The 26870-nt window shown below is 37.0% G+C and overlaps 1 protein-coding gene across 4 annotated transcripts in view; it reads right to left on the bottom strand.

Moving 5' to 3' along the window:
* Positions 1-26870, bottom strand: part of PTPRR (protein tyrosine phosphatase receptor type R) — a 294648-nt gene that overhangs the window by 69367 nt on the left and 198411 nt on the right. For all 4 annotated transcript variants that reach the window (XM_030939760.1, XM_030939761.1, XM_030939763.1 and 1 more), the window contains one exon: positions 1399-1585. In XM_030939760.1, the coding sequence (XP_030795620.1) occupies positions 1399-1585 (187 nt within the window). The remainder of the gene's footprint in view (positions 1-1398; positions 1586-26870) is intronic.

Here is a 26870-nt window from a genome sequence, read left to right as displayed (position 1 = left end):
ATGTTCATGTTTGGTAATTTCAAGCATGTCAGTGTCTTTGGGCAAAGCCACAAAGGTAATATCTTTATTCCTCCCCTTCTTCCTTCTCACCTTCTGTTTTCTGACACACACTGACAATCTGTCATCTTCCAGCATTCTCTTTCTCCTGGGTACTCCTTCTTGGCCTTCAATTTCCTTTCAGGGCAGTGGACTATGGTAAGGTCTTATTTCATAAACAAAGAGCTGTCTGCAGTTCCAGAAAAAAAAAGCTCTAGGTGTGCCTTTGGCTAGCTGTGTGACCACTGACTTGTTCTTTCATTCCTACAGGTCTCATTTTCTTCACATGTAAAATATGATACACCACAGAGTCTGATGTTCATGTTTGTATTTTACTTTGGACACTTAATAATAGTTGATGGGGCTAATAGTAGATCCAACCCATCGCTGAATCTTCCACCATTAGGGTGGCTGCAAATGCCTGAACTGACCCTAGAATAATCAATTTATTGTACTCAACCAATATGGCTTAAGATATACAACTGATTTAAAATGCAAGAGGTGATCCATAAAGTCAATATTCCCCTTGGGCAACAATTAGACATAAGAAGATTTAATCCGACTTCATGTTCTCTGAGTTGATATATGTTATCATGCTTTAAGCTTTCACCAGCAACACTGGTATGTCTAAAACTGAAATCATCATTCTCTTTAGCCCACACTTGGCCTTCCTCCTGTGTTCCTTATTTCATTAAAGGGCACCATATGTACCCTATTGGCCAAGCCAAAAACACGAATATCAACCCCTGACTTTTCCATTACTTTTGGCTGCCTCATTCAATTAATCCCGCTTCTTGTAAATTCCTACAGATTCTCTCCATTTTCCCTTCTACTGTATTAGTTTAGGCCACCAACGCAGTCCCACAGGATTAATGCTAGAGCCTCTAAACTGCTCCCTTTTAGTGCCTACTCCACTGCAAATAGAATGATCTATCTAAAACACAAGATAAAGTCCAAGCTTCTAAATATATATTAAGGCCTAGGTTTCTTTTATACTTCTGAGGCTCAACTTTTGCCACTTCCCACCTTGATTTCAATGTTCCAGTTAAACCGAACAGTTGAATTCCCCAGACAGTGACAGCAAGGCCATTCTTTGTCCTGGAATGCCCCTTCTCTGCCCAGCTCCCTATACCACTTATTTGCTTGGTCATTTCCTGTGTATTCTGCCTTAACTTAGCTCTTACATTCCAGTTTTAATACTTATCAATAGTGGATGAGACGAGAGTGAATCTAAAACCATTTCACCTTGCCATTTGTTTATTGTAGGCTGCTTAAGTATAGGACAGTATCGTTTCCATATGTCTCTAGCGCCCCATGTTTCAAAATACCAACTGAAGAGTGAATAATAAACAGAAGGCTCACCATGAATTCACTTTGGAGTAAATGTGAACTTGCCACGACGTCCCTCAGCTGAGACCTTGTGAGAATTCGGCTGGCTGACTGCAGGTACTCCATTGCTACCTTTTCACGTGGTGTCGGTATAGCCACAAAGGGTTCAATGTTCCCCAAGCTACTCATGTCCAACGTAAGAGATACATTGGACCCTCGTCTACATTGGAGAAGAATATTATGTTTAAACACCACATAATTATCTTGATTGCAAAAACTTGTCTTTCTGTACATGCACACAACTCAGTGGGAATTTTCACAGAAATTACAACCAACTATATTTTCTCTTTTAGTACCATGGTTGGCCATAGCAACTACCCATAGTTCCTTTACAGAAAAATAACAATTTTGTTGTTGGAAAGAACTCTAAATTGAGAAAATATGCTATAATTTATGAATGCATATACTTATTATAGAAATCACAGGTTGGCTAATATTAAGTGAAAAATTAAGGAAAAGTAAAAAAAAGTTAGGAAAAGCTATATATCTATAGATATAGATAAAGATATAGATATATCTTCTGAGTGAATCCCTAAAAAATGACTTCTGGGGCCAGGTGAGGTAGTTCATGACGGCAATTCCAGCCCTTTGGGAGGCTGAGGTGGGTGGATTGTCTGAGCTCAGGAGTTCAAGACCAGCCTGGGCAACATGGCAAAACCCTGTCTCTACAAAACATACAAAAAGTAGCTGGATGTGGTGACCCACACCTGTAGTCTCAGCTACTAGGGAGGCTGAGGTGAGAGAATGTTTGAACCTGGGAGGTTGAGGCTGCAGTGAGCTGTGATGGTTCCACTGCACGCTAGCCTGGGCAGCAGAAAGAGACCTTGGCTCTAAAATAAATAAATAAAACAATAGATAAAAATTTAAAAAGATGGCTTCTGTATCCTCTGTTTATGTGTGTATGTACGCATGCATATGTGAATTAACATATGAATTCATTTAATTTTGTGGTAAACTTAAAAGGAGCCATAGAAATCACAGACCCTTAAAATGAGTTACAATTTATCTTCCTCTCATAATTCCCATTCTCCTGTTGGGGGTCAAGGTGATGCTCTTACAACTAATACAGACCTGAGTCCTGAGTAGAAAGTAAGGATGCCTTTTACAAGTAATACCAGCTGTGTGGACCAAGGGGTAACTATAAAACAGCATGTGAGAGACTGAGAATTGAAGTCAGAGATGGTGTTTACAAGAACTGTTCCATTTAAAGGGGCCGTAGGTGTGTGTCAGATCAAATATGGTGCCAAGTAGTTGGCGTCTCAAGGAAGTAGAGAACAGGGAACAACAGGCCAAAATATATGAGAATAAAGATAGCAAGAGTAGATGCTAGTCCCAGCAAATTATTCCCTCTGGTATTTTAATACTTACTCCAGAATGTGACTTTAAGAAATATTACAGTGACTTGAGCTTAATTTCAAGCAGTGGAAAACTATTGGAATATACAAAAACAACAACAAAATCCATTAACGAAAATCTATCAGTTTTCTTCTCTAATGAATCTGCCTCTGGTTGCATTTTTGCTGCCATTCTATAATTTGATATGTAATGTAATTTTTGTTAATTTCTAAATGGTTTGTAATTGAGATTTTCATTTCCACTTTAATTTTACGGATATCTGTATGTTTAGACATTTATTTTCCTTTTAATTTCCAGTTATAGTTCATGGAAATTAGAGAATGGCTGGCCTTTTAATGGTTGAAATGTCTTGATTTTTTTTGAGATAAACACTATAACATTTTCTAAATATTTCACAGATGTTTTGCTGGCAACTAGTTTGATTATGTGTATATGTTTGTAAGTATCTATCTGCACCTATATATATATATATATCACCTTATTTATTATACTGTTATTTTATTGAAGATATTACTGTATTCCAACCTATTCTTTCCTTCCTTTTTTTCTATTGGATTTGTCAAAGCCTGAGATATGTATGTGAGTTCTCCACAATAATTGTGCTTGTTATTTTTCCTTCTAACAGTTTTTACCTTGTACATTGCAGCCATTGTGTTATTTGAAGGGATTCATAGTCATATCTTCACTGCAAATTTTATCAATATTACTTTCTTTCCTGTTAATTTTATATTTACCCTCACAACTGACTTTAAAAAATGAATATTGATATGCCTATATATTTTGGGGGACATGTTTCTGAAAACTTTTTCTCATCCTATTATTATTCTTAACTCTTTTGGATCACTGTGTTAGGGATTAGGGAATAGCATTTATTATAGATGCTCATAAAATACTGCCTACCTAATAGAGGGATCATTTTCCCACTCCACTTTTTCTTTCCTGGCTTTTGGTGGTGGTTGATATGGTTCCTGTGCTTCTGAGTAGGAGGCAAATAGTTGAAGAAGAGCAAAGAATGGTTCTACTCATGGACCAAGAATTTCAATCTATGTTTAGTGGGAAAGTAGTTTTTAAAGTTTTTCAATTCAGTTCTGGACTTCAAATTGACAGAAAATCCTTACTGATTCTACTAATAGTTTACCAATTGGTCTTAATATTTAGGGCATTTGTGAGACTTCAGCTTTGGTAGGCTTTATAGATATTTTAGTATGAAGTTGAGAGAGGCTGCTTAAGGGATTGCTAGTCATAGCTCATATGCCATTTAAAATCACCATGCCATTCGGTCAAATTTTCAGCCTCAAGAGACAAAAGTGCCTGCCCTCTGTCAATGGAGTGATGCTCATGCTATAGATGGTGAGGTCTCTCCCATCTAGAGTGGTCAGAGCAGATTCATGAGGTAGAAGTCATTTAAGTTGGGCTTTGAAAGCAAATGTTTAATAGGTGAGTTTTTGGTAGAGAGTTAAAGAAACTGGTAGGAAAAAAAGTGTAGGAGAATAAATTAATACAACTTTGAAGAACAACATAGAAGCAGTTTGAGCTGGAGTTCTCTTGTATAAAAATATATTTTGAAATTGGGGGGCAGGCCTATGTAAGAGAGATGAGAGAGAAGCAACAGTCATAGATAACGTAAGACTATAAAAAGCCCAACAAGAGTCCAGGGATGTTGGCTAACACCTGCAATCCCAGCACTTTGGGAGAATGAGGCAGGAGGATCACTTGAGGCCAGGAGTTTGAGACTGGCCAGGGCAACATAGCAAGACCCTGTCTCTCCAAAAAATAAAATAGCTAGATGTTGTAGTGCTTGCCTGTAGTCTCAGCTATTCAGGAGGATGAGGCTGGAAGACTGGGCCCGGGAGTTCGAGGCTGCAGTGAGGTAAGATTGCACCACAGTCATACTCCAGGTTGGGTGACAGAGTGAGACCCCATGTCAGAAACAAAAAAATAATAAAAGCCAGATAAAAGAGGATCCAGAACATCATAGGGTGTATCGACTTCTGTTTTGATTTCCCATAGCATACGCTGCCTAAACCTGGGAGATTAGAAGCTTTCAAGATCCCGTGTCTAGGGTCTATTTGATTTAATGAGTTAATTTTCTAAGGATTCTGTGGTAAGCAGAGAGTTGTGGAAACATTTTCATGCTAACTGACTTAAATAATAACCATTTATATATTACAGTCAAAAGACATTTCAAAAACAAGATAAACATATAAACTTATGGGAAAATTCCAATTAAGACATATGAAAAAAATCTACAGAATTTAGAAAAAAAATCAACATAAATAATAGGAGAACTATACCTTTAATAAAAAAGGAATGTGAAAAGTAAGAACAAATTCCACTGAAAGCTTTACTTTTATTTTGTCTTGGAACTGTGGGCAAACTGTTTAGCCTTTTTAATGCCTCATGACTGCTGTTGGACAAAAGGGAACATAATAAAAAGCTTTATCAAGCTCCTGCTGCAGCACCAATTATTATTTATGCCAAAAAATAAATAAGAGGGAGGAAATTCAAAAGATACCAATGCAAACAATTGAAGGAAAAAGCAAATTCTTAGGGAAAGGTAAAAGGAATGCAATAAACAGCATGCTAATTATAATTAACTAAAAAGGAAAATATGTATAAATATTATGGGCCGGGGCGACACATTCATTTCAGCAAGAGAATATAAACAACTTTGGGTCAAAATTGTTTAATTCTAATGACATCAGTTTCTGATAACTGACAGGTGGGAAGAAAACATAGTTAAAATTATAGTAACATTACAATTGAGTGTTGGAATAACTCAGAAATCAGACATTTATTTTCTTGGTAGTTGAGGACCATAATGCTAGATTTTAGAAGCGGAATTTAGGCAGAAAGGGCTAAAATTTCTAGTATCATGTCTATGGGCTCATTCTCAGACATGCTACTGTTTCTGCAGTATTTTGGTCACTGAGAAAAGTGAAACTTCAAGCAGTATACCTCATTTAGCACCCAATAAAGAATGGAAATGGAAGTAAGGGAACAAAATGAAACAAATGATCATTTTTTCTTGTATTCCCGGAAGATGTGCTTCTGAAATTATTGGATTATTAAATTAAGTTTCAGTGGAAAACGGTGGCAGCTGCTTATCTTGAAATACTTGAGAACGGAAAAATATGGATTTTAAAGATTATAAGAAGAATTTAGTACAGAATGAAAGCAAACAGATTTGACCTCTGAGATCTTTTTTTTTTTGATTCTGTAAAAAGTATACATAATTTGTCTAGAGCTGTCTTCATTAGTGTACACGTCAAATCTTATGTGGTAAGAAGCAAGAACTTTAATGTTGATGTTCTCTTCAGAACTGAAAATGTGATCTTGAATCCTTTAGTCCAACTATTCATCCTTGTGTGTTATAGTGGCCATGAATCTGACAGTCTTGGCTTGATCATAAAAAGTGGCCTTAAACCCTCTCACCCACAACTTAATTTTTCTTATTTAATTTTGCATATTCAACTTTTCCACATATTTAGTTTTCTAGAATAACTCTACTTAAACAGAATGAAAAAGAAAAAAAACACAAGTTTTTGCTCATTTGAATAATGAAGGAGACAAAAGTGGAGAAATGGAGAGATGGAATTCCTTTACTTTGTGTGGACTGAGTGGCATCGGCAGTTCTTTGCAACTCCCAGTTCTATGATTTTTAGTTCCAAGGTTAATAGCATTTAATAATAGTATGCTGTTTTCATCTCTTTATCTTCCAATAAATCATATATAGTACCAGCCCACTTTCTGGATCACTTGAAAGGTGATAGTATAAAACAGAAATAAACATGGAACACTAAGAAAGTTAAATTGTGACATAAATGGAGTGTTACCAATTTCAAGAAGCTGAAATAGATGAGTAGGTATTGTGACCATCCATAATAAAATTTCCCAAAGGAAATCCTGAAGGGAAGAAATAATAATAAATATAGAACATGCCAGGCATGAACCCAGGAAGATGATAAATGATAAAAAAAAAAGTTAAAAGAAAATCTTTTAACATAGAGAACATTTTTAGTGTGGGGAATGATTCATTTTCCTACCTGAAAGGACCTACCTCACTAGATAGAATGTTGCTATGCCTTTTGATTGAATCTATAAAAGTTTTGAATTCATAAAATGATGTCTGACCTTTTATATTTGTATAGGACAAGGCAAAATTTACTACACCCTTATTTTACAATAAAAAAAATCAAAACAATCATTTAAAAGAACCAGATACATTGAACTTGTCACATTACTCTTGAAATATTGACCTCGGCAAATGAGTTTAATCATTGCTCGGTATTTCGCTTAAGCAACTTGGATCTTAGACTAGATAATAGGCAAGTGGGAATAATAATAAAACTCACAAAGGTGACTCACACCATAAAAGATAAATAAGCAAGAATATGTGAAAATTTCCAGCCTAATGTCTGGATATAATAACATATATGAATTATTATCATAATTAACATGGTGATTTTTACTTCACTCTCTACACAGCTATGTGGGAGCTACATGAGTATACACTGATGAACATTTGAAGGAGGTAAAGTTGAGAAAATTGGTCAGTGATTAAGAGTTAGCAGCAGTATTACACATGCAAAATCAACGGTCGTCTAAGTTGGGAGTATTTTTTATACTTCAAGTCCTTAACACTTATACCTAATGTCTTTAAAATTAACAATGTCTTCCTGATTCAAAAATAATGCATGTTAACTAGACAAAAGCTAAAAATAGAGATTTTACCAATTTCATGATACCAATATTTAGAGTAACTGCTAAGAACATTTTTTGTATATGTCCTTCAAGTCCTTACATATATGACAAAAATCTAGATTTTTATTCAATATATTATTTTATGATTTACTTTTTAAAAAAGGAAATAGGCACAGAACCATTGCATATTATTTACTTTTTTAAAAAACTATATCATGAATGTCTTTTCGTGTTCTCAAGTTTTTTTAAACACTCTTTTCAAACAATTGCTAGTATTCCATTATTGAGATGTGTTATAGTTAGTTAACCAATACCTTATTTTTGGACACTAAGTCATTTTCAATTTTTTCACCACTATAAACAAAACTGTAATGAACATCCTTGTACTTCAATGTTTGTGCATTTCCCTAATTACTTTTCAGTCAAGAAGTCTTGAAGTCTTAAAAACTAACTCAAAATCTCTTGAGTTTGGAGAAGTCAGTGGACACTCGCAGTGTGGAAGAGGCATGAAGACAGATTCTTGGAGGTTGCTGATATTGATGTAGCTCAAACTCTCTTCATCTTTGGTTCAGACCTTTGCAGTTGTTCCTTAGCAAGCTTTCCTAACTCTAAAATCTCCTAGTTCGATATATTTTTTCCAGATTTCACTGGAATGATGTCTGAGCACTGAAAATATGATAAAACCCACAAGTAGCTACCCTCTAGACATAAGATGCTTCCTAATCTATCTACTGTGTATTTCTCCAGCCTTATCTCCTGTCACATTCTTATCCAGACCTGTGTCCCAGGCAGACAATCTACCTGCAGCTCTGTTCTCTATGCCTCAAATGAGCTTGCCCCAACACTTTTAGGTTCAATCCTCCAAATGCTGGGGGCTCTATCCTCTGAGACTTCTTAGCAATTTTCCCAATATGTATCCAATATATATCATATTCACTAGAAATGATTTGCAGTAAAGTATGAACACATTGAGGCCAAAGACTTTGACTTGAGTTTTCCTGTTGTACCCAGCCATGAACACATGGAGAGCAACACTTTTGATGTCTGTGTGGATGAACAGTTGCAAATGAATTGGTTAGAGGGATGCTATATGTAATTACTGTACTTTGACGGTTTTTTCAATCCTCCTGAAAATACAGGAATTGGGGGAACTATGTTAAACAGGGGTCTGAAAATTTTGAGTGGAGAAGCCAAGCTTATGTAGGTAAATGTTACAGTTGTGATTCAGTTTGAATCTTGTTTAAGCATCAATAAAGTCTGAGCATTAACATCCTAAAGATCTATGTTAATTTTGTTCAGAAAAAGGAAGAAAATCTACTGCTTTGTTTTGTAACCAAGGATGATTAATTTTTACTCTTTTTTTTGGCATTTGGTATTGTTTTGACTGTCACTCATGGTGAGGAGGCTGTTTCCCTTTCAACAAAATAACAAAATGATGATAGTTCTATTTTTAGTTCCTAAGTTAATTTTTCTAGTTCATATAATTAGTTAAGAAAAAGATAATGCTAAAAAATTAATAAGTCTCAATGACTAAGCCATTCCTTGTGAAATGAGAAGTCTTCTTTGAATTTCAGCTGATTTAAATACAAATACAAATACAAATACACACACACACACACACACACACACACACGGCATTTTCTAGGTAGCACAATACAATGAATAATCCCCGTCTCTTTATGCAATCAACTACCAAAGAACCCTTTTAATCCTGACCATTACAAATAAATTAAATATATTCATTTATTTGTAAGACCAGAAATGACACCTGTTGTCCTGACACCAAAACCTGGCAAAGATACAATAAAAAAAGAAAACTTCTGGCCAGTATCCTTGATGACCATTGATGCATTAATCCTCAATAAAATACTGGCAAACAAAATCCAGCAATACATCAAAAAGCTTACCCACCAAGATCAAGTAGGCTTTATCCTGGGATGCAAAGTTGGTTCAACATATACAAATCAATAAATGTAATTCATCACATAAACAGAACTAAAGACAAAACCACATAGCTATCTCAATAGACACAGAAAAGGATAAAATTCGACATCCATTCGTGTTAAAAACTCTTAATAAACTAGGTACTAAAGGAGCATACCTCAAAATACTAAGAGTCATATATGAAAAACCCACAGCCAACATCATACTTGAATGGGCAAAAGCTGGAAGCATTCCCCTTGAAAACCAGCACAAGACAAGAATGCCCTCTTTCACCACTTGTACTCAACATAGTATTGGATGTCCTGGCCAGAGAAATCAGGGAAGAGGAAGAAATAAAGAACATTCAAATAGGAAAAGAGGAAGTAAACTATCCCTGTTTGCAGATGACATGATCCTGTATCTAGAAAACCCAGTTTCAGCCCAGAAGCTTCTGAAGCTAATAAACAATTTCAGCAGTCTCAGGATACAAAATCAATGTATAATGTGCAAAAATTGCTAGCATTCCTGTACACCAACAACAGTCAAGCCAATAGGCAAATCAGGAACAAACTCCCATTCACAATTGCCGCAAAAAAAATAAAATACCTAGGAATACAGCTAACTAGGGAGATGAAAGACTTCTACAAGGAGAACTGCAAAACACTGCTCAAATAAATCAGAGATGATACAAACAAATGGAAAAACATTCCATGTTCATGTATAGGAAGAATTAATATTATTAAAATGGCCATACTACCCAAAACACTTTATAGATTCAATGATAGCACTTAACATTAATTAAGCCAAGTTTGTAAGAAATGGCTTACCTGAATTATCTCACTTAATTGTTTTTTGTTTGTTTGTTTGTTTGTTTGTTTGTTTTTTTGAGGCGGAGTCTCGCTCTGTCGCCCGGACTGGAGTGCAGTGGCCGGATCTCAGCTCACTGCAAGCTCCGCCTCCCGGGTTTACGCCATTCTCCTGCCTCAGCCTCCCGAGTAGCTGGGACTACAGGAGCCCGCCACCTCGCCCGGCTAGTTTTTGTATTTTTAGTAGAGACGGGGTTTCACTGTGTTAGCCAGGATGGTCTTGATCTCCTGACCTTGTGATCCGCCCGTCTCGGCCTCCCAAAGTGCTGGGATTACAGGCTTGAGCCACCGCGCCCGGCCTATCTCACTTAATTGTTACAACAATTTTTGAGAAAGATTATTCACAGAACTAGAAAAACCATTTTAAAATTCATATGGAACCAAAAAGGAGCCCGAATAGCCAACACAATCCTAAGCAAAAAGAACAAATCTGGAGGCATGATGCTACCTGACTTCAAACTATACTACAGGGCTACGGTAACCAAAACAGCATGGTATTGGGACAAAAACAGACACAGAGACCAATGGAACAGAATAGAGATGCCAGAAATAAGGCTGCATGCCTACAACTATTTGATCTTCAACAAACCTGACAAAAACAAGCAATGGGAAAGTATTCCCTATTCAATAAATGGTGCTGGGAGAACTGGCTAGCCATATGCAGAAAATTAAAACTGGATCCCTTCCTTACATCATATACAAAAATTAACTCAAGATGCTTCAAAGGCTTAAATGTAAAAACCCAAACTATAAAAATCCTGTAAGAAAATCTAGGCAATACCATTCAAGCCATAAGCAAGGACACAGGCATTTCATGATGAAGATGTCAAAAATGATTTCAACAAAAGGAAAAATTGACAAATGGGATTTAATTAAACTAAAGAGCTTTTGCACAGCAAAAGAAACTATCAACAGAGTATAACAGACAACCTACAGAATGGGGGAAAATTTTTGCCAACCTTGCATCAGACAAAGGTTTAATATCCAGCATCTATAAGGAACTTAAATTTGCAAGAAAAAAATATTAAATGGTGAGCAAAGGACATGAACAGACACTTCCCAAAAGAAGATATAGATGCAGTCAACAACCATATGAAAAAAAATCTCAACATCACTGATAATTAGAGAAATGCAAATCAAAACCACAGTGAGATACCCTCTCACACCAGTTAGAATGGCTACTATTAAAAAGTCAAAAAATGACATATACTGGTGAGGTTGCGGAGAAAAAGGAATGCTTATAGATTGTTAGTGGGAGTGTAAATTAATTCAACCATTGTGAAAGACAGCGTGGCAATTCCTCAAAGACCTAAAGATAGAAATATCATTTGACCCAGCAATCCCATATACCCAAAGGTATATAAATTGCTCTATTATAAAGACATATTCACACATATGTTCATTGCAGCACTATTCACAATAGCAAAGACATGGAATCAACCTAAATGCCCAGTAATGACGGATGGATAAAGAAAATGAGCTACATATACACTGCAGAATACTATGCAGTCATAAAAAAGAACAAGATTATGTCCTTTGCAGGGACATGGATGGGGCTGGAGGCCATTAGTCTTAGCAAACTAACACAGGAACAGAAAACCAAATACTACATATTCTCCCTTATAAATGGGTGCTAAATTATGAGAACACATGGATACCCAGAGGGGAAAAACACACACTGGTGGGGCCTATAGGAAGGTGGAGAGTGGGAGGAGGAAGAGGATCAGAAAAAACAACTAAGGGGTAATAGGATTATTAAGTATAATTATATTTAGTATATTTATTTATATTTAGGGGTAGTAGGATAACTAAGGGGTAGTAGGTGTTAACCTGGGTGATGAAATAATGTGTACAACAAACCCCCATGACACAAGTTTACCTATGTAACGAACCTGCACATGTACCCCTGAACTTAACATAGAAGTTAAAAAAGAGCCCTTTATTTTAATTCCAAATCCTTAAATCTGTTTTTAGTCATTGGAAAGAAACATTTATAAAGTTAAATATTCACAAAGAAAAGTTTTACATTTATGCCAAGGATTATATGTTTTTAAAAGTACCCTTTAATATCTGTCTGAAAGATTCTAGATTCCATCTCAGTCATTTGATATAAAAAGCAGATATCTTAAGTCATTAACCAGGGCACATCAGGGTCTGCCTTTACCTAAAATGAACTCTCAATCAAAATTATGAAAATCTACTCTCTCCAGTGTTTCTCCAAATGTTTACCCAAGAACAGTAAGTTATTTAAATATACATCCCTGTGTTTGTTCAGTGTTCATTTAGAAGTGTACCACCCACCATGTAATCGTGGGCTTTGGTCAGTTAGGTGCTTTACAAATAAACCAGGATGGGCCGGGCACGGTGGCTCAAGCCTGTAATCCCAGCACTTTGGGAGGCCGAGAGGGGTGGATCACGAGGTCAGGAGATCGAGACCATCCTGGCTAACACGGTGAAACCCCATCTCTACTAAAAAATACAAAAAACTAGCCGGGCGAGGTGGCGGGCGCCTGTAGTCCCAGCTACTCGGGAGGCTGAGGCAGGAGAATGGCTTAAACCCGGGAGGCCAAGCTTGCAGTGAGCTGAGATCCGGCCACTGCACTCCAGCCTGGGCGACAGAGCGAGACTCCCTCTCAAAAAAAAAAAAAAAAAAAAAAAAAAAACCAGGATGACCTTTGCTCCCTACAAGTCACTGGCCTTTCACCTTGGAATTTCAGAGTAGGGAGTTGCTTCCTTTTGGTCAGTGGAGAGTCAGTGACTTTGCTGGGCTACTCTGTGGCCACAGATCATATTTAAAGTATCATCAGTCTTCAGGTGGAAGGAAGGAAGGCGTCAATTACCTGGAAGGGCTGTATTAGCATTAAATGAAGAGAATGCACTTGATTTGATCACTGTGATCAGATTCTGGCCAGCATAAATACACAATCATGTTATCAGTGATGCCTAGTACATGGATGAATGCCTAAATATAAATTATTGAACACAGTTGCCAATAGTTAAAATAAACCTCTCCCCGTAAGCAACTGGGATTTGTTGATTTGATGCCATTAATAATAATTCATTTTTTTTTCTGGGTCCTTTCTCATCTAGTGTCAGATAAAATAATTGCAAGATAACCCTGAAAATCAAACAGCCATTCACCCAAGTGCAGATATTAGTCATACCAGACAAAGTAAGGAGTTTTTATTTTTGATACTGTGTTTTATTATCTATATTATGTCCAAGGAGCAGATGGACTGGTAAAAAATAAGTATTTCTGGAATGCAAAATATACACATTTTAAAGAGTGAACTGAAATTTGTCATGTAAAGGATGCTTTTATGCTTGCTATAAGAAATATATCCCTTTGCTTTTCCAGAAATAAAAATGTTCTAGGCCGGGCGCGGTGGCTCAAGCCTGTAATCCCAGCACTTTGGGAGGCCGAGACGGGTGGATCACGAGACCAGGAGATCGAGACCATCCTGGCTAAGGCGGTGAAACCCCGTCTCTACTAAAAAATACAAAAAAAAACAAAAACAAAACTAGCCAGGCGAGGTGGCGGGCGCCTGTAGTCCCAGCTACTCGGGAGACTGAAGCAGGAGAATGGCGTAAACCCGGGAGGCGGAGGTTGCAGTGAGCTGAGATCCGGCCACTGCACTCCAGCCTGGGCGACAGAGCGAGACTCCGTCTCAAAAAAAAAAAAAAAAAAAAAAAGTTGTAAATTAGCATGCTTTAACTAAATCAAACAAAATGAAAAAATGCCCAGAAGCAATTCCCAACCAATTTTATATAATATTAATGGGTAATACTTATGATAGAAAACTAAAGTTATATATACTGCCTCCTCGTTTTTATTGATATATAATTTATGTACAACAAAATTCACATTTCCAAAGTGTACAATTCAATGGTTTTTAGTATAGTCACTTAGTTGTATAAGCATCACCAGAATCAATTTTTTTTTTTTTTTTGAGACGGAGTCTCCCTCTGTCGCCCAGGCTGGAGTGCAGTGGCCGGATCTCAGCTCACTGCAAGCTTGGCCTCCCGGGTTTAAGCCATTCTCCTGCCTCAGCCTCCCGAGTAGCTGGGACTACAGGCGCCCGCCACCTCGTCCGGCTAGATTTTTATATTTTTTAGTAGGGACGGGGTTTCACCGTGTTAGCCAGGATGGTCTCGATCTCCTGACCTCGTGATCCGCCCGTCTCGGCCTCCCAAAGTGCTGGGATTACAGGCTTGAGCCACCGCGCCCGGCCTCACAATCAATTTTAAAACATTTTCCTCACCACCCCCACCCCCAAAAAATTCTCCCTGCTCACTAGCAGTTACTCTGTATTTCTCTCTCTCTCCAGGCTCTAGAAACCACGAATATACATGCTGTGTCTATAGATTTACCTACTTTGGACATTTCATATAAATGGAATCATACAACATATGGCCTTTTGTGTCTTGTCTGACTTCTTTTACTTAGCATAATGTTTTCACGGTTCATCCATGTTGTAGCATCTATCAGTACTACATTACTTTTCATGGCACAATATATTCCATTGTATGGATACACCCACATTTTGTGTATTCATTCATCAGTTGATGGACATTTAGGTTGTTTCCACTTTTGCCTAGTATGAATTATTTTGCTATGAATATTTGTGTTTAAGTTTTGCGTGAATATGTGCTTTCATTTCTTTTGGGTATACCCTAGGAATGGAATTTCTGGGTTATATGGTAACTACGTTTAACTTTTTGAGAAACTACCAAATACTTTTCCAAAGTGCCTGCACCATTTTACGTTTCCACCTGCAATGTCTGAGAGTTCCAATTTCTCCACATTCTTGCTAATAGTTGCTGTTCCCCATTTTTTTTTTATAATAGCCATCCTAGTAGGTGTGAAGTGGCATCTCATTGTGGGTTTGGTTACATTTCCCTAAGCACTAACAATGTTGAGCATGTTTTCATTGGCTTACTGGACGTTTGTATATATTCTATGGATAAATGCCTAATGAAATCCTTGGCCCTTTTTTAATTTGGGTTATCTTTTTATTTTGTGTTGTAAAATTATGTATATATTCTGGACACTAGACCTTTATCACACATATGCCTTCCCATTCTATGAATTGTCTTTTCACTTTTTGATAGTATTTGTGAAGATTAATTTTATATGTCAAGTTGACTGGGCCATGGGTTGCCTGGGTATTTAGTCAAACCTTATTGAGGATGTTTCTCTGAGCGTGTTTTGGATGACAGTAACATTTAAATTGGAAGATCAAGTGAAGCAGAGCAACCCTCCTAATGTGGTAGGTCTTATCCAATCAGTTTTGGAGACACAGCATAGATTAAAAGTGAAGTATTGGCACTACTTAGTGATTCTGAAGTAGATACCCAAAGGTATCTCTGTGGTCTGCATGACTGTGTCTGCCTATATTATTATTCAAATAATGTGGTTACTGTTTTAGTTCCACTTCATTTTATGTTGAATAGACATATCTATGATATAAATATCTATTAATTCAAAGAAAACAATGCCTTGTTTTAATTATTAAAATGTTAACTTAATTATAAAATCAATACATACTTATACTAAAGTTTTCAAACAACACAGAAGGAAGCAAATGAAAAAGAAAGCCCTCTTCACCTAGTTCTTCCCACCTCCTGGTTTTCTGGCTCTACATCTCACAGCTCACCACAATTTGTGTTATGTACTCTTCTCTCAATCGGCCACGCACTTACAAAGGCAAATATAAATTGGATAAAATTTCATATAGTTTTGCAACTTTTTCCCCATTTTACATTATATATTGAAAAATTTGTCTTATTAGAACAATAATGTGGATTTCATAAGTAAACACACAATAATATATATGAAAATATCTATTAATAGATATTTATTTCCAATTCTTTTTGCTATTACCAACAATGTTGCCATGGAGAGTCTTCTACTATATATTTGTTTATTCATGCAAATTTATCTGTAGGAACATAATATAAGTTTCTCCTACAGACGGGGTGCAGTGGCTCTCATCTTTACTCCCAGCACTTTGGGAGGCCGAGGTGGGCAGACTGCATGAGCCCAGGAGTTTGAGACCAGCCTAGGGAACATGGCAAAAGCCCATCTCTACAAAAAATACAAAAATTAGCTGGGCATGGTGGTGTGTGCCTGTAGTTCCAGCTGCCCGGAAAGCTGAGTGGGAGGATCGCTGGAGCCTAGGGAGGTCAAGGCTACAGTGACCCGTGATCACGCTACTGCACTCCAGCTTCGGTGATAGAGTGAGACCCTGTCTCCAAAGAAAGTTTCTCCTATATATTGAGTATGCCAAAGGTATTTTTTGTTGTTGTTATTTAAGACATTACATAAAGTAGCCTCTTTATATCTTTTGTCTCTCAGCTTCTAATAAGTGCTTATAACAGGATAAAATCATTAAAATATTGGAATTTTTTATGTTTTTTATGTTTTCTAGACATGCTAGAAAACACTTGGATTGGTTCCACTATATATGTACTCTAACTTTATCTCCCATTTTTGGGTAGAGCTGTTAGTAATTTTCAGTTTTTTTCTATTGTCTGTCTTCTAAGTAAAAAAAAAAACAAAAAAAGTCTACCTCTAATGAAATTTATGTATTTGTAAATTATATACATGTACTATTGTACTTATTATGGAAATTATGAAATATTTACAAAATTTGAAGTAGGAAAGGGAAAGATAAATATAAATTTTTTTCTAATATATATTTTTACTCCCTAATGGATCATTTTACACATTTCTTGGGATGCACACGCCCCACTTTGAGACCACTCTCTCAATTATCTAGACTTACATAGGTAATGGTAACTTTTTTCAACCACTTTTGAGATACAAGAGAGTAAGCACCTAGGACCTATGGTATCTACCATATCAGCTATAAGCACTATTCATCAAAGATTATTTAAAATAGCATTTTTCTGGGCATGGTGGCTCATGGTTGTAATACCAGCTACTTGGGAGGCTGAGGCAGGAGGATCACCTGAGTCCAGGAGTTGAAGGCTGCACTGAGCTATGATTACACCACTGCACTCTAGCCTGGGGACAGAGCAAGACCCTGTCCCATAAAATAAAACCATTTTGTGTATCACAAAAGACACTTCAATCTTCCCTATAGATATGCAACTGGTGATCATTAAGTTCTCACAGCAAGAATATATCATCCAAATCACTACTATAACCATAAAGGCAAAGTTAAAATGTTCTAAATTTATTAGATTCAACATTTCTCTCAGGCAGATGGCAGTGAATAATATGTAAAAACAGACTTTTAAACAATGGCTACAAGAATATTCTTTGTTTCTCTAACAAATTGTTCTTCCTCAGGTATTGTTTTATGAGTTAATTCATTATTTCTTTTCACCAGAAATCTTTTAACATAAAAATCCTAATATTTATCTGGACAACTCTTAATTTCTGAGAATAATGACATTTTTATTATATTTCCAGTATGTGTTTCTGTGAATTACATAATAATGAACACAGAAAATCTTTAAAAACACTGAGCACTAACATTCTTTTCAAATAAAGAGAGAATGTCAGGTTAGAATGACTTCTAATACCAACTAACTCTGTCATCTTAGCCTATTAAGCTGTCCTAAGCTATACCAGTGACATTTCATTCTGAAAATGATGATTTCTGATGAGAATGAACTCAGGAAATACACAAATGAGTCTAACTACTGAAAGACTCCAACAAAGGATTACAAAGGACAGGGTCACCAAATTGAGCAAACACAAACACAAGGCTCGCCCCAGTTAGATTTCGAAAAATAGCTCTGACTATCAAATTTTTGTAATGCTTAGTACAGGACATGCAGCACACCCTGACAAAGTCAATACAAGACATAGGACAAAATCATTAAATACAAAACATGTCTCATATCTACAGAACGCCTGGCAAACCTAACGAGATGGAACATAATTGACCTAATTTTAGTATCTTCCATGCATCCAGGCATTTCCTCTATGCTTGGCAGGGACTTGCAGGTGTTAAAAGGAAAATAAGAATGAAATACAAAGAGAGTTTCCAAACTGACTAGAAATGAATTATTTCTTCTGTTTATCATAATGTTTTGCATTGATTCCAAAGGAAAAAAATAGTATCTGCTTTTATTACATATTAAACAATTATCATATAAAACCTGACAATTGGTCAGTAATTTTCCTGTAATAATACTTACTGATTTCTGGCATGAATAGGCATCTATGCTAAGAAAAGAAAAATACAATATTCTCTTTAAAAATCCTATACAGCCACAGTATTTGAAAAGTCTCTCAAATATTAACTGAATCAAGATAAAATGACTTTTAGAAAACCCATTACTTTGATTTAAATATTATATTTTCTATAGAATTTGGAATTGCTTCTTGTCTGCTGAACATTTGAGACAACAAAGTATTGCATACCTTTAACACTGGAAGCTATACTTCTAAGAGAGATTTAAAATAAATACCTCATGGTCCACTGTTTTTTTTTGAGATGGAGTCTTGCTCTGTTGCCCAGGCTGGAGTGCAATAGGGTGATCTTGGCTCACTGGAACCTCTGCCTCCTAGGTTCAAGTGATTCTTCTGCCTCAGCCTCCCGAGTAGCTGGGATTACAGGTGTATGCCACCACACTCAACTAATTTTTTGTATTTTTAGTAGAGATGGGGTTTCACCATGATGGTCAAGCTGGTCTCAAACTCCTGACCTCGTGATCTGCCTGCCTAGCCTCCCAAAATGCTGGGATTACAGGCGTGAGCCACTGTGCCCAGCTGGTCCACTGCTTTAAACACAAACACACACCTTTTTTGTGTTTTACCATTCAGGGCTGAATATTTGGTGGAATATTTTAAAGAGTTAAATGCTACATTAATCCTTTGTATTTTATGTGAAGAAAATGTATTCACGCTAAAAATAGTTTTCAATAATTTAAATATTTTGAGTGTGTATATTGTAGACGAGGTGAAATGTTTACAAAACAAGGATTCAATTATAATGGGGAAATATTAGAAGAACACATCAATTTACAGACTGAAACATATTTACACCAATTTGCATATGTTTGAAATATTGTGTAAAACAATTTGAGGATAAGTCCTTTGGACTTTTTTTGCTTTATTTGTCTGAATTAACAATGCACACATTTTCCATCAATGATTCTCCATGTCAGATAAGGACATTCAAAGAAGTGTGAATGAGATAAAAACGAGGTGCTTAAGACATTCTGTTCGAACGGATGGAGTTCATTAATTGAATACTACTGACCAGTTCCTGGAGTTCAGATCCACACCTAACAAATTCCCAAAGTTCTTCAGACCTCAGCAAGTCAAAATACGCTACGGAAATCATTTTTGACAAGAACTCTTGGGCTAAGCTTTAAGTAATCAGTATCTGGTTAGGACAGGAATCACCCAGTATCCTGTGGAGGAAAACAGCTGCCATGAAGGCCATTTCAGCTTTCCCTCTTCTAATCATGCTTTCTAACCTACTGCCAATTCACTCCTAGGCTGCCCTCGATAAGGCATGCAGCAGGATTACGGGAACCTAGAGTTCACTAATGCAAACTTCACGAGCCTGCCCGGCCCCATCCTTTCCTGAAGATCATATCTCAGCAAAATGGTGCTTTATCCTAGAAATCCCTTTTCGATATAAATCCTAATGGAACTCCTTGACTAAATTACATTAGTAATGTAATTCCTAACAATTTCCTTTGTTAGGAAGGGGAGCAAACGGGCAAAAACATCATTTTTTAAAAAAAATAATGAAAATTGCAAAGGCTTAAACACTGAAAGAATTGCTTGCCTCTAAAACAAATCTGTATCATTACTAACAAGCGATAAAAGGCCTTCCGATGGTTACCAAATGAGAACCTTCCAGAGGGCCACGGGTGCCTAGCTGGAAACCCCTGCTAACAGCATCTGCTGTCTGAATCCATAGTGACTGCGCATCTTCTCTGGATGCCAGTAAGGGACTTCTGCTAAGGGAGGCTTCGGCTGCTCCCTGTCTGCTTTAGGATTGGTACATGGCTCTTTAAATCTTACAATGGCAACAAGTGTCTCAAGTAGGATTATTGAGGACAGAGAAACAATGGTCAAATGTCCTTTGAACAAAACCAAGAGCCCACCCTGCTGACGACCCTGAAACCTCTCCTGTCTGTGAGTGGCACACAGGCGCCATCTGGAGGGTGAAAGGCGCAACCATCGCTCTTCTCAAAATGGAATTCGTCTGTGAGTGTTAGGCTAAACAGATTATTCTATTTCAGAATGCTTCCATTCCTCCACTGAAAAAATTTAATATAGTCCAATTATGAATATAGAGAAGGTGGAAAAAGAAAAATCCTAGGGTGCCTTGGCCATTAGGGGAGGCAGGAAATAGGAACGAGCGTGAGATCTGGGGGCACACTACCTGGGCTCAAATCCTATCTCTGCAGTAATGTACTCTGTGACCATGGAAATGTACTTGAATGCCTGTGTCTCCGTTTCCTCATCATCAGAGGTGAGATGATGCAATTTACCCACCTGAGGTGGATATGAGGAGAAAATGATTTTATATACCTGTGATGCATCTTGTATGGTACCTGGCACATAGCGGCTGCTCCACAAATGTTAGGTACAGACATAGACTTACCAAGTCTTTTCCAGTTTTTTCCCTCTCTATATAGAGGTATTGTTTTGTTACCCTGGTAATTTTATTTATTTATTTATTTATTTATTTTTTTTTTCAGACAGAGTCTTGCTCTGTTACCCAGGCTGGAGTGCAGTGGCATGACCTCAGCTTACTGCAACCTCCACCTCCCGGGTTTAAGCGATTCTCCTGCCTCAGTCTTCAGAGCAGCTGGCTAATTTTTGTATTTTTTAGTGGTGACAGGGTTTCTCCATGTTGCCCAGGCTGGTCTTGAACTCCTGGTCTCAAGTGATCCACCTGCCTCGGCCTCCCAAAGTGCTGGGACTTATAGGCGCGAGCCACCACACCCGGCTCAGGTACGTTTTTCTTACTGGTACTACCACTAGGCCCCAGGATATTATCCTATATTTGAATATGCTTGATACATAATCTTATTTCCCCCCACTCCCTCATCTTTGATTCCAACAACGTTTTCTATTTGGTTTCAGATTAAAGCTCAGATTTGGTTTTTCACTGAATAGGGTTTGCCTAGATAGAGGTGCTCCTTAACAGCAATGCTTTCTAGTATAAGCATGTCAAGACAGGTTTAGTTATTTAAAATGCATATGTTATATAAACTGGATAATCCACAAAAACACTCATGCCATATTCCCCTAAAAGAAATGTGTTGCAGGCATATACCCATTGTTACTTCTCTTGCTTGGAAGTCCTGCAAAAGCTCTTACTTACACATGGTACTGCCAAATATCCTAAAGTTCTCTGGTTAGAAATAGTTTAGAATATACTGGGCAGAACCAAGGGAACAGTTTTGATTAGAGTCCGAGTCAGTCAACATTGCACAGATACAAAACTTCCATCTAACAATAGATAATTTATCCATCCTGGCAGAGCATTTCATGAGGGGCACCGCTACTGTGAATAACAATTGACAGCCACCTCCCTTGGGCACAACCCTTTCCTCGGCTGATGGAACAGCAGGTGGAAAGAAGAGCAGGTACATGGTGGATAGCTCCTGTCCAAATAGATTACCACACAAATCAAAAGGGGGACTATTGTGATGGACGAATTATAAAATATATTTCAAACACATTTTAGGTATTTGGCAGGATTCTGTTATGGGTTCACCATCAGCTCTCTTATAGGGCCTTGGCAAATGCAAAGTTTCCCTGACTGCTTAGAAATATTTATGATCTTGGGCTTTTCTTCTACTAGGCAAAACTAGAATTATGAATTCTGCAAAGTGGTTAGGATTCATAACATGGCAAAGTTTTCTAGCCTGTTTAATCCTTATTTCACAGGCTTAGCTTTTCTGTGGAAGATACTATAGTGAACAAGTAAACAAAGTGGATCGAAATTCGCCCTGCTAATATATCCAGGAAAGGAATCGTTGGGAGGATAGCTGGATGATTATTGGAACTGGCAGGTCAGGGAGGGCGGCAGACTCTCAAAGAGCATGAACATGCTGACCAATTCATTAGAGACTCTAAAGCCTAAATTGACCCCAATTTAAAATGTATCCAAATTTTGGCATGGGAAGTATTGTATTAAGAAATAAGAACAAACTAGCAGAGTTTGTTTTCAAAATGAGAGAGGCATAGATGAATAAACGGCTAAAGGCTTTTTTACCCTTTGAAAAATCTGTCCTGGCTATGGGCCCCCCATGGATGCTTCCTTTCCCACCCACTCCTTTCCTGCCTTCTTACTACCAGAACCCAGGGTCCTTTTGGGTCTTGTGCCTAGGACTTGTAAATGCCTCGGGTGAGTAAGAATGCTTTTCCTGTGTAAGAGCACAAGACATTTTAGGAACAGGAAAAGCCTATCCGGTCCAACATACCTGCCCTTTTTAGGTTTATCTAAATCTCACCTTCCTGCATTGTTACCTTCCTTCATTTTCCTATATAAAGATAACATTTCTTGTGTGTTTCTCATGATCTCTCCTGTCACCAGACCTGATAAAATTAGACCTATATTTTAGTACTGTTCTCTTTAAAACAAATGATTTCTGAAAAGAGTTCACAAGGCTAGTAGATAGTTTGTAATTTTCCTTTTTTATAGAGTCATAAAACATGAGTTTGAAAGAGGAGACTCCAAAGAAGTTTGGCTTGGAGGGACGCGGAGGTCATCTGACTTGACTTTATGCTTAGCTTTTATTTATGAGTTATCTTATTTGTCAGATTCTGGGTATCAACATTTTCTCTCAGAGTGTTCAGTGACAAGGGATATGTTTATCTGGGATAAGACTCATTATGAAGAAAATATGCAGGTGGTTAAAGATTAATTACAAGCAGCAGAGGCCTGTTAAAAAGCTTAACATTCTCTGAACCCTTCCTTGCCCCCTGTTCCATGGTTCATATCTGGAATTTACAATAGAGTGAGGTAAGCCACCCTCCATCATAAAGAAGGTGAAATATTTATTGAACAGATGTTTCATTACTCAGGAAAATTCACATTTTCAAGTAAAAACCAAAAGACAGACCTTCCACGCAAATCCCTGAAAAAGATTCTTGACAGCATTTATCTTTAGTACCAACAAGTTTTACGCACTGAATTTTTACTGTTTAGATGTGCGGGTCAACAAATCACTGAGAAGACACCAAAACTGTCTGCCAGATGTCGACCACTGATTAATTTGTCTTAAGTTCAGCCAAAAGGGAAGAAAATATGATGGGTGGAGCATGAACAGCAAGCACAATCAACATCTGACCAACCAGGGTTTCCTGTCACCTTGGGAACAAAATTGATTGGCACTGGCTTCCTGTGTACAAGTTAAAAACCAGTAGCAACTGCAGTAACAAGAATAAACTACAGATAAGAGACTTGGAAATTAAATCAAGGCATATCACCAAAATTTCAGCTTAAAATCCTAAGCAGAAAAGGCCCAAGATAACTTTTTGAGGGCTTTTTTCCCCCCCTTTTAAGCTATTTTGTATGTAAAGCAGACTTAATTTTTCTAATTTTGCCACTTCTGGCAATCTGAAATCATTAGAAAGGATGCAATTCAGATTTATGTTAGAGGTAATAAATTTTGCCCAGGACTCAATATTTTCTCATTTTTCAAAAGATAAAATCTTATTTATGCATTATAGTGACTTGGTTTTCACTCTATCTTGAAGTATAGCTTTTAAGAGGCAGAAATAATCCTTTTTATAAGGACATTCTCAAGTGTACACACAGATTAAATATTACAAATATAGGTTGCAAATAAAACTTTCAAAGTGTGGGATTATAGGAAGCAAAAGAGAACCAACCAAAGTATCAACAAATTTACCTTTTTTTTTCTTTTTTTTTTTAAAGATTTTTCTTATTTCCTTGGCTGCTTTTGCATTAGCATTAAATAACATTCTTATTGGAGTGGTATGTGCATGGCCCAACTCAATTTTATTTGGTTTAAGTGTGATTCTGAATTTTTTTTTTATTGCTTTATTTAGCACCTAAATATGTAGAGGCATGTCTATAAATTAAGGAGCATGGCAATTTGCTTTTTTTTTTTTTTTTTTTTTTGAGATGGAGTCTCCCTCTGTTGCCCAGGCTGGAGTGCAGTGGCGCCATCTCTGCTTACTGCAAGCTCCACCTCCTGGGTTCACGCCATTCTCCTGCCTCAGTCTCCTAAGTAGCTAGGACTACAGGTGTCCCCCACTATGCCTGGCTAATTTTTTTTTTTTTTTTTGTAGTTTTAGTAGAGACGGGGTTTCACCATGTTAGCCAGGATGGTCTCGATCTCCTGATCTTGTGATCCGCCCACCTGGGCCTCCCAAAGTGCTGGGATTACAGGCGTGAGCCACCGCGCCAGGCCAATTTGCTCTTTATATTTAAAAATTCATAGTGAGAGACTCTCCAAAATTAGACAAACACACAAAAAATAGATACAGATTTTTGAGGAAGAATGAAATAGAGCAAAATGTTTGCAAAATATGCTTTCTTTGATAGTCTAAGTTGGAAGTTGTAAAAAATGACCATTTTGGTTATGAGAGGTTTTTAAGTTGCTTCATATCCTTTTATTCTATTCTTCCAATTTCAGAATCACTCCCAAAATATATTCATTCATTTTATAAGTATATATAAATTGCAAAACACTCTTGATACTGAATTTTAGAATTCATGCTACTTCTGCTGTTACAACCAGCATAGTTGTTAAGAGTGGATTATGGAATCAGACTGCCTGGGGTTCAAATTCAGGTTCTGCCCCTTAAGAGTGTGTCACCTTGGGCAACTTAACCTGTATGTGCACCAGTTTTCTCATCTGTAAAATGGGGATACAACTTATGCACGTGCTTCATTGGAATTCTATGAGGCTTAATTGAGATAATACGTGTGAAACACTTAGAACAGGGCTTGACATGTAATAAATGTAACAATGTAACGTTAACTGGTATTATTAATGTTTTTATTACTACTGCACTGCTATTGCTGCTGTTTCTGCTATCAAGACACCTTCCTTCAGTGCTACCGCTACCCCTGTAGCTTCCTCTGTGTTTCTGGCCATTGTAGTGATATATTCTCAGGTTGTTGCTATTACTGATCTACTATTGGTAGTTACCACTGCTACTGCGACTGTTGCAAGTACTGTTGGTGCTTGTTCCTGCTGCAGTTGCTATCATTGTTGTTACTATTATTAGCAGTTACTAGAGGTGTGGTGTGTGTATACAGATGTATGTGTGTGTAAGTCTGGAGATATACACACACACACACACACATATATATTTATATAATGTTAATGGTGGCTATTTTGGTGGTGTGACTGGCTAGGAAATAATCTCCTTATTTTTATTTTTGTTTAAATGTGCTTTCAAAATTTCTATAATAAACATGTGTTATTTGCACAGTTCATTTAAAATTAAAAATATTAATAAGGGCTGGAAAAATATTGAAATCTCATATTTATCAATATTTTGTACTGCCTCATGGCCTATTCCACCTTCCTGAGAAAGAAAGTGTGTTGAGTGCACCCTGCCCCAGTATAAGAAGGGCATCTTATATTGTATCCTCCTATTATAAAATAAGCATGAAGAGACAGGGCTGGGAGACATGATTTATTTGCCATCTAGCTATGTACTAAGAGCATATGAGACGTTTAGTCACTGACTGATTTTGTTATTTTTATCTCATGTCAAACTTTTCCTCACTTATCTTTATGTTTAAGAAGAAATATTTTTGATAAGAAGAGAGATCTTTTGTATGTTTCAGCCAAACTATTCTCAGGAGAATGCCCTTGGGTTGGCCCATAGCTCAATCGTGAACAATTACCCTGACATTATCCTGAAAACAATCCCACAAGTTCTACTAAGAATAAATAAAGCACAATGGAATAAAATTATCCACCAAATCTAGGAAAAGCAGCTATATTTTAGCCAGGAAATAGAAGTCCCCCCCACCTCCCCAATGTATTAAGTTCTTGTACTTCTGTCAGCAAATAATTTAGCACAGGGAAAAATTCAGATTCTCCAGTTATTGATTTGGGGACTGATTATTAGTGGAAAAAAGTACCAAGAGCCAACTTAGGTGAGTTTTTGTACACTGACAATTGTCCTTGAGGTACAGATGGTTTTAATAGAACACAGAAAATAGGGGAAAAGAATAAAAAACATTCAGAATTGGTTGTTTCTTTAGAATAATGGTAAAACAACCCTCGTCTATTTATTTTTACCTTTACCAAGTATTACAAAATTTTAAATGTCAAAGAGTTAAATATCTGGCTCTCTGAGACATACAGGCCAATATTTCTAGACTCTGTCAAATTCTAGGATGAATGCACAACCCTGGTTTAAGGTAAATTCAATGATGTGTCTCTCTTCACTAAGGAGGGACATTACTGTGCCTGTTGAACTCAAATAGTAAAATCATCGTCAGTAGTATTGCTTATTATGTACCCATCATAGATAGATCATGATCACAAGTAATATTTTTCAATATCTTCTTTGTATGACATTACCCAGAAGATCCAAGCTAAAACCCAGTAAAGAATGATGCTTTTTTTTTTTTGCAGTCTGCTTAATGT

The sequence above is a fragment of the Rhinopithecus roxellana genome, chromosome 10, assembly GCF_007565055.1.
Source record: "Rhinopithecus roxellana isolate Shanxi Qingling chromosome 10, ASM756505v1, whole genome shotgun sequence".
Classification (NCBI taxonomy): domain Eukaryota; kingdom Metazoa; phylum Chordata; class Mammalia; order Primates; family Cercopithecidae; genus Rhinopithecus; species Rhinopithecus roxellana.
The sequence above is the reverse complement of the archived record's forward strand: the minus strand, read 5'-3'. Positions and strand labels throughout refer to the sequence as shown.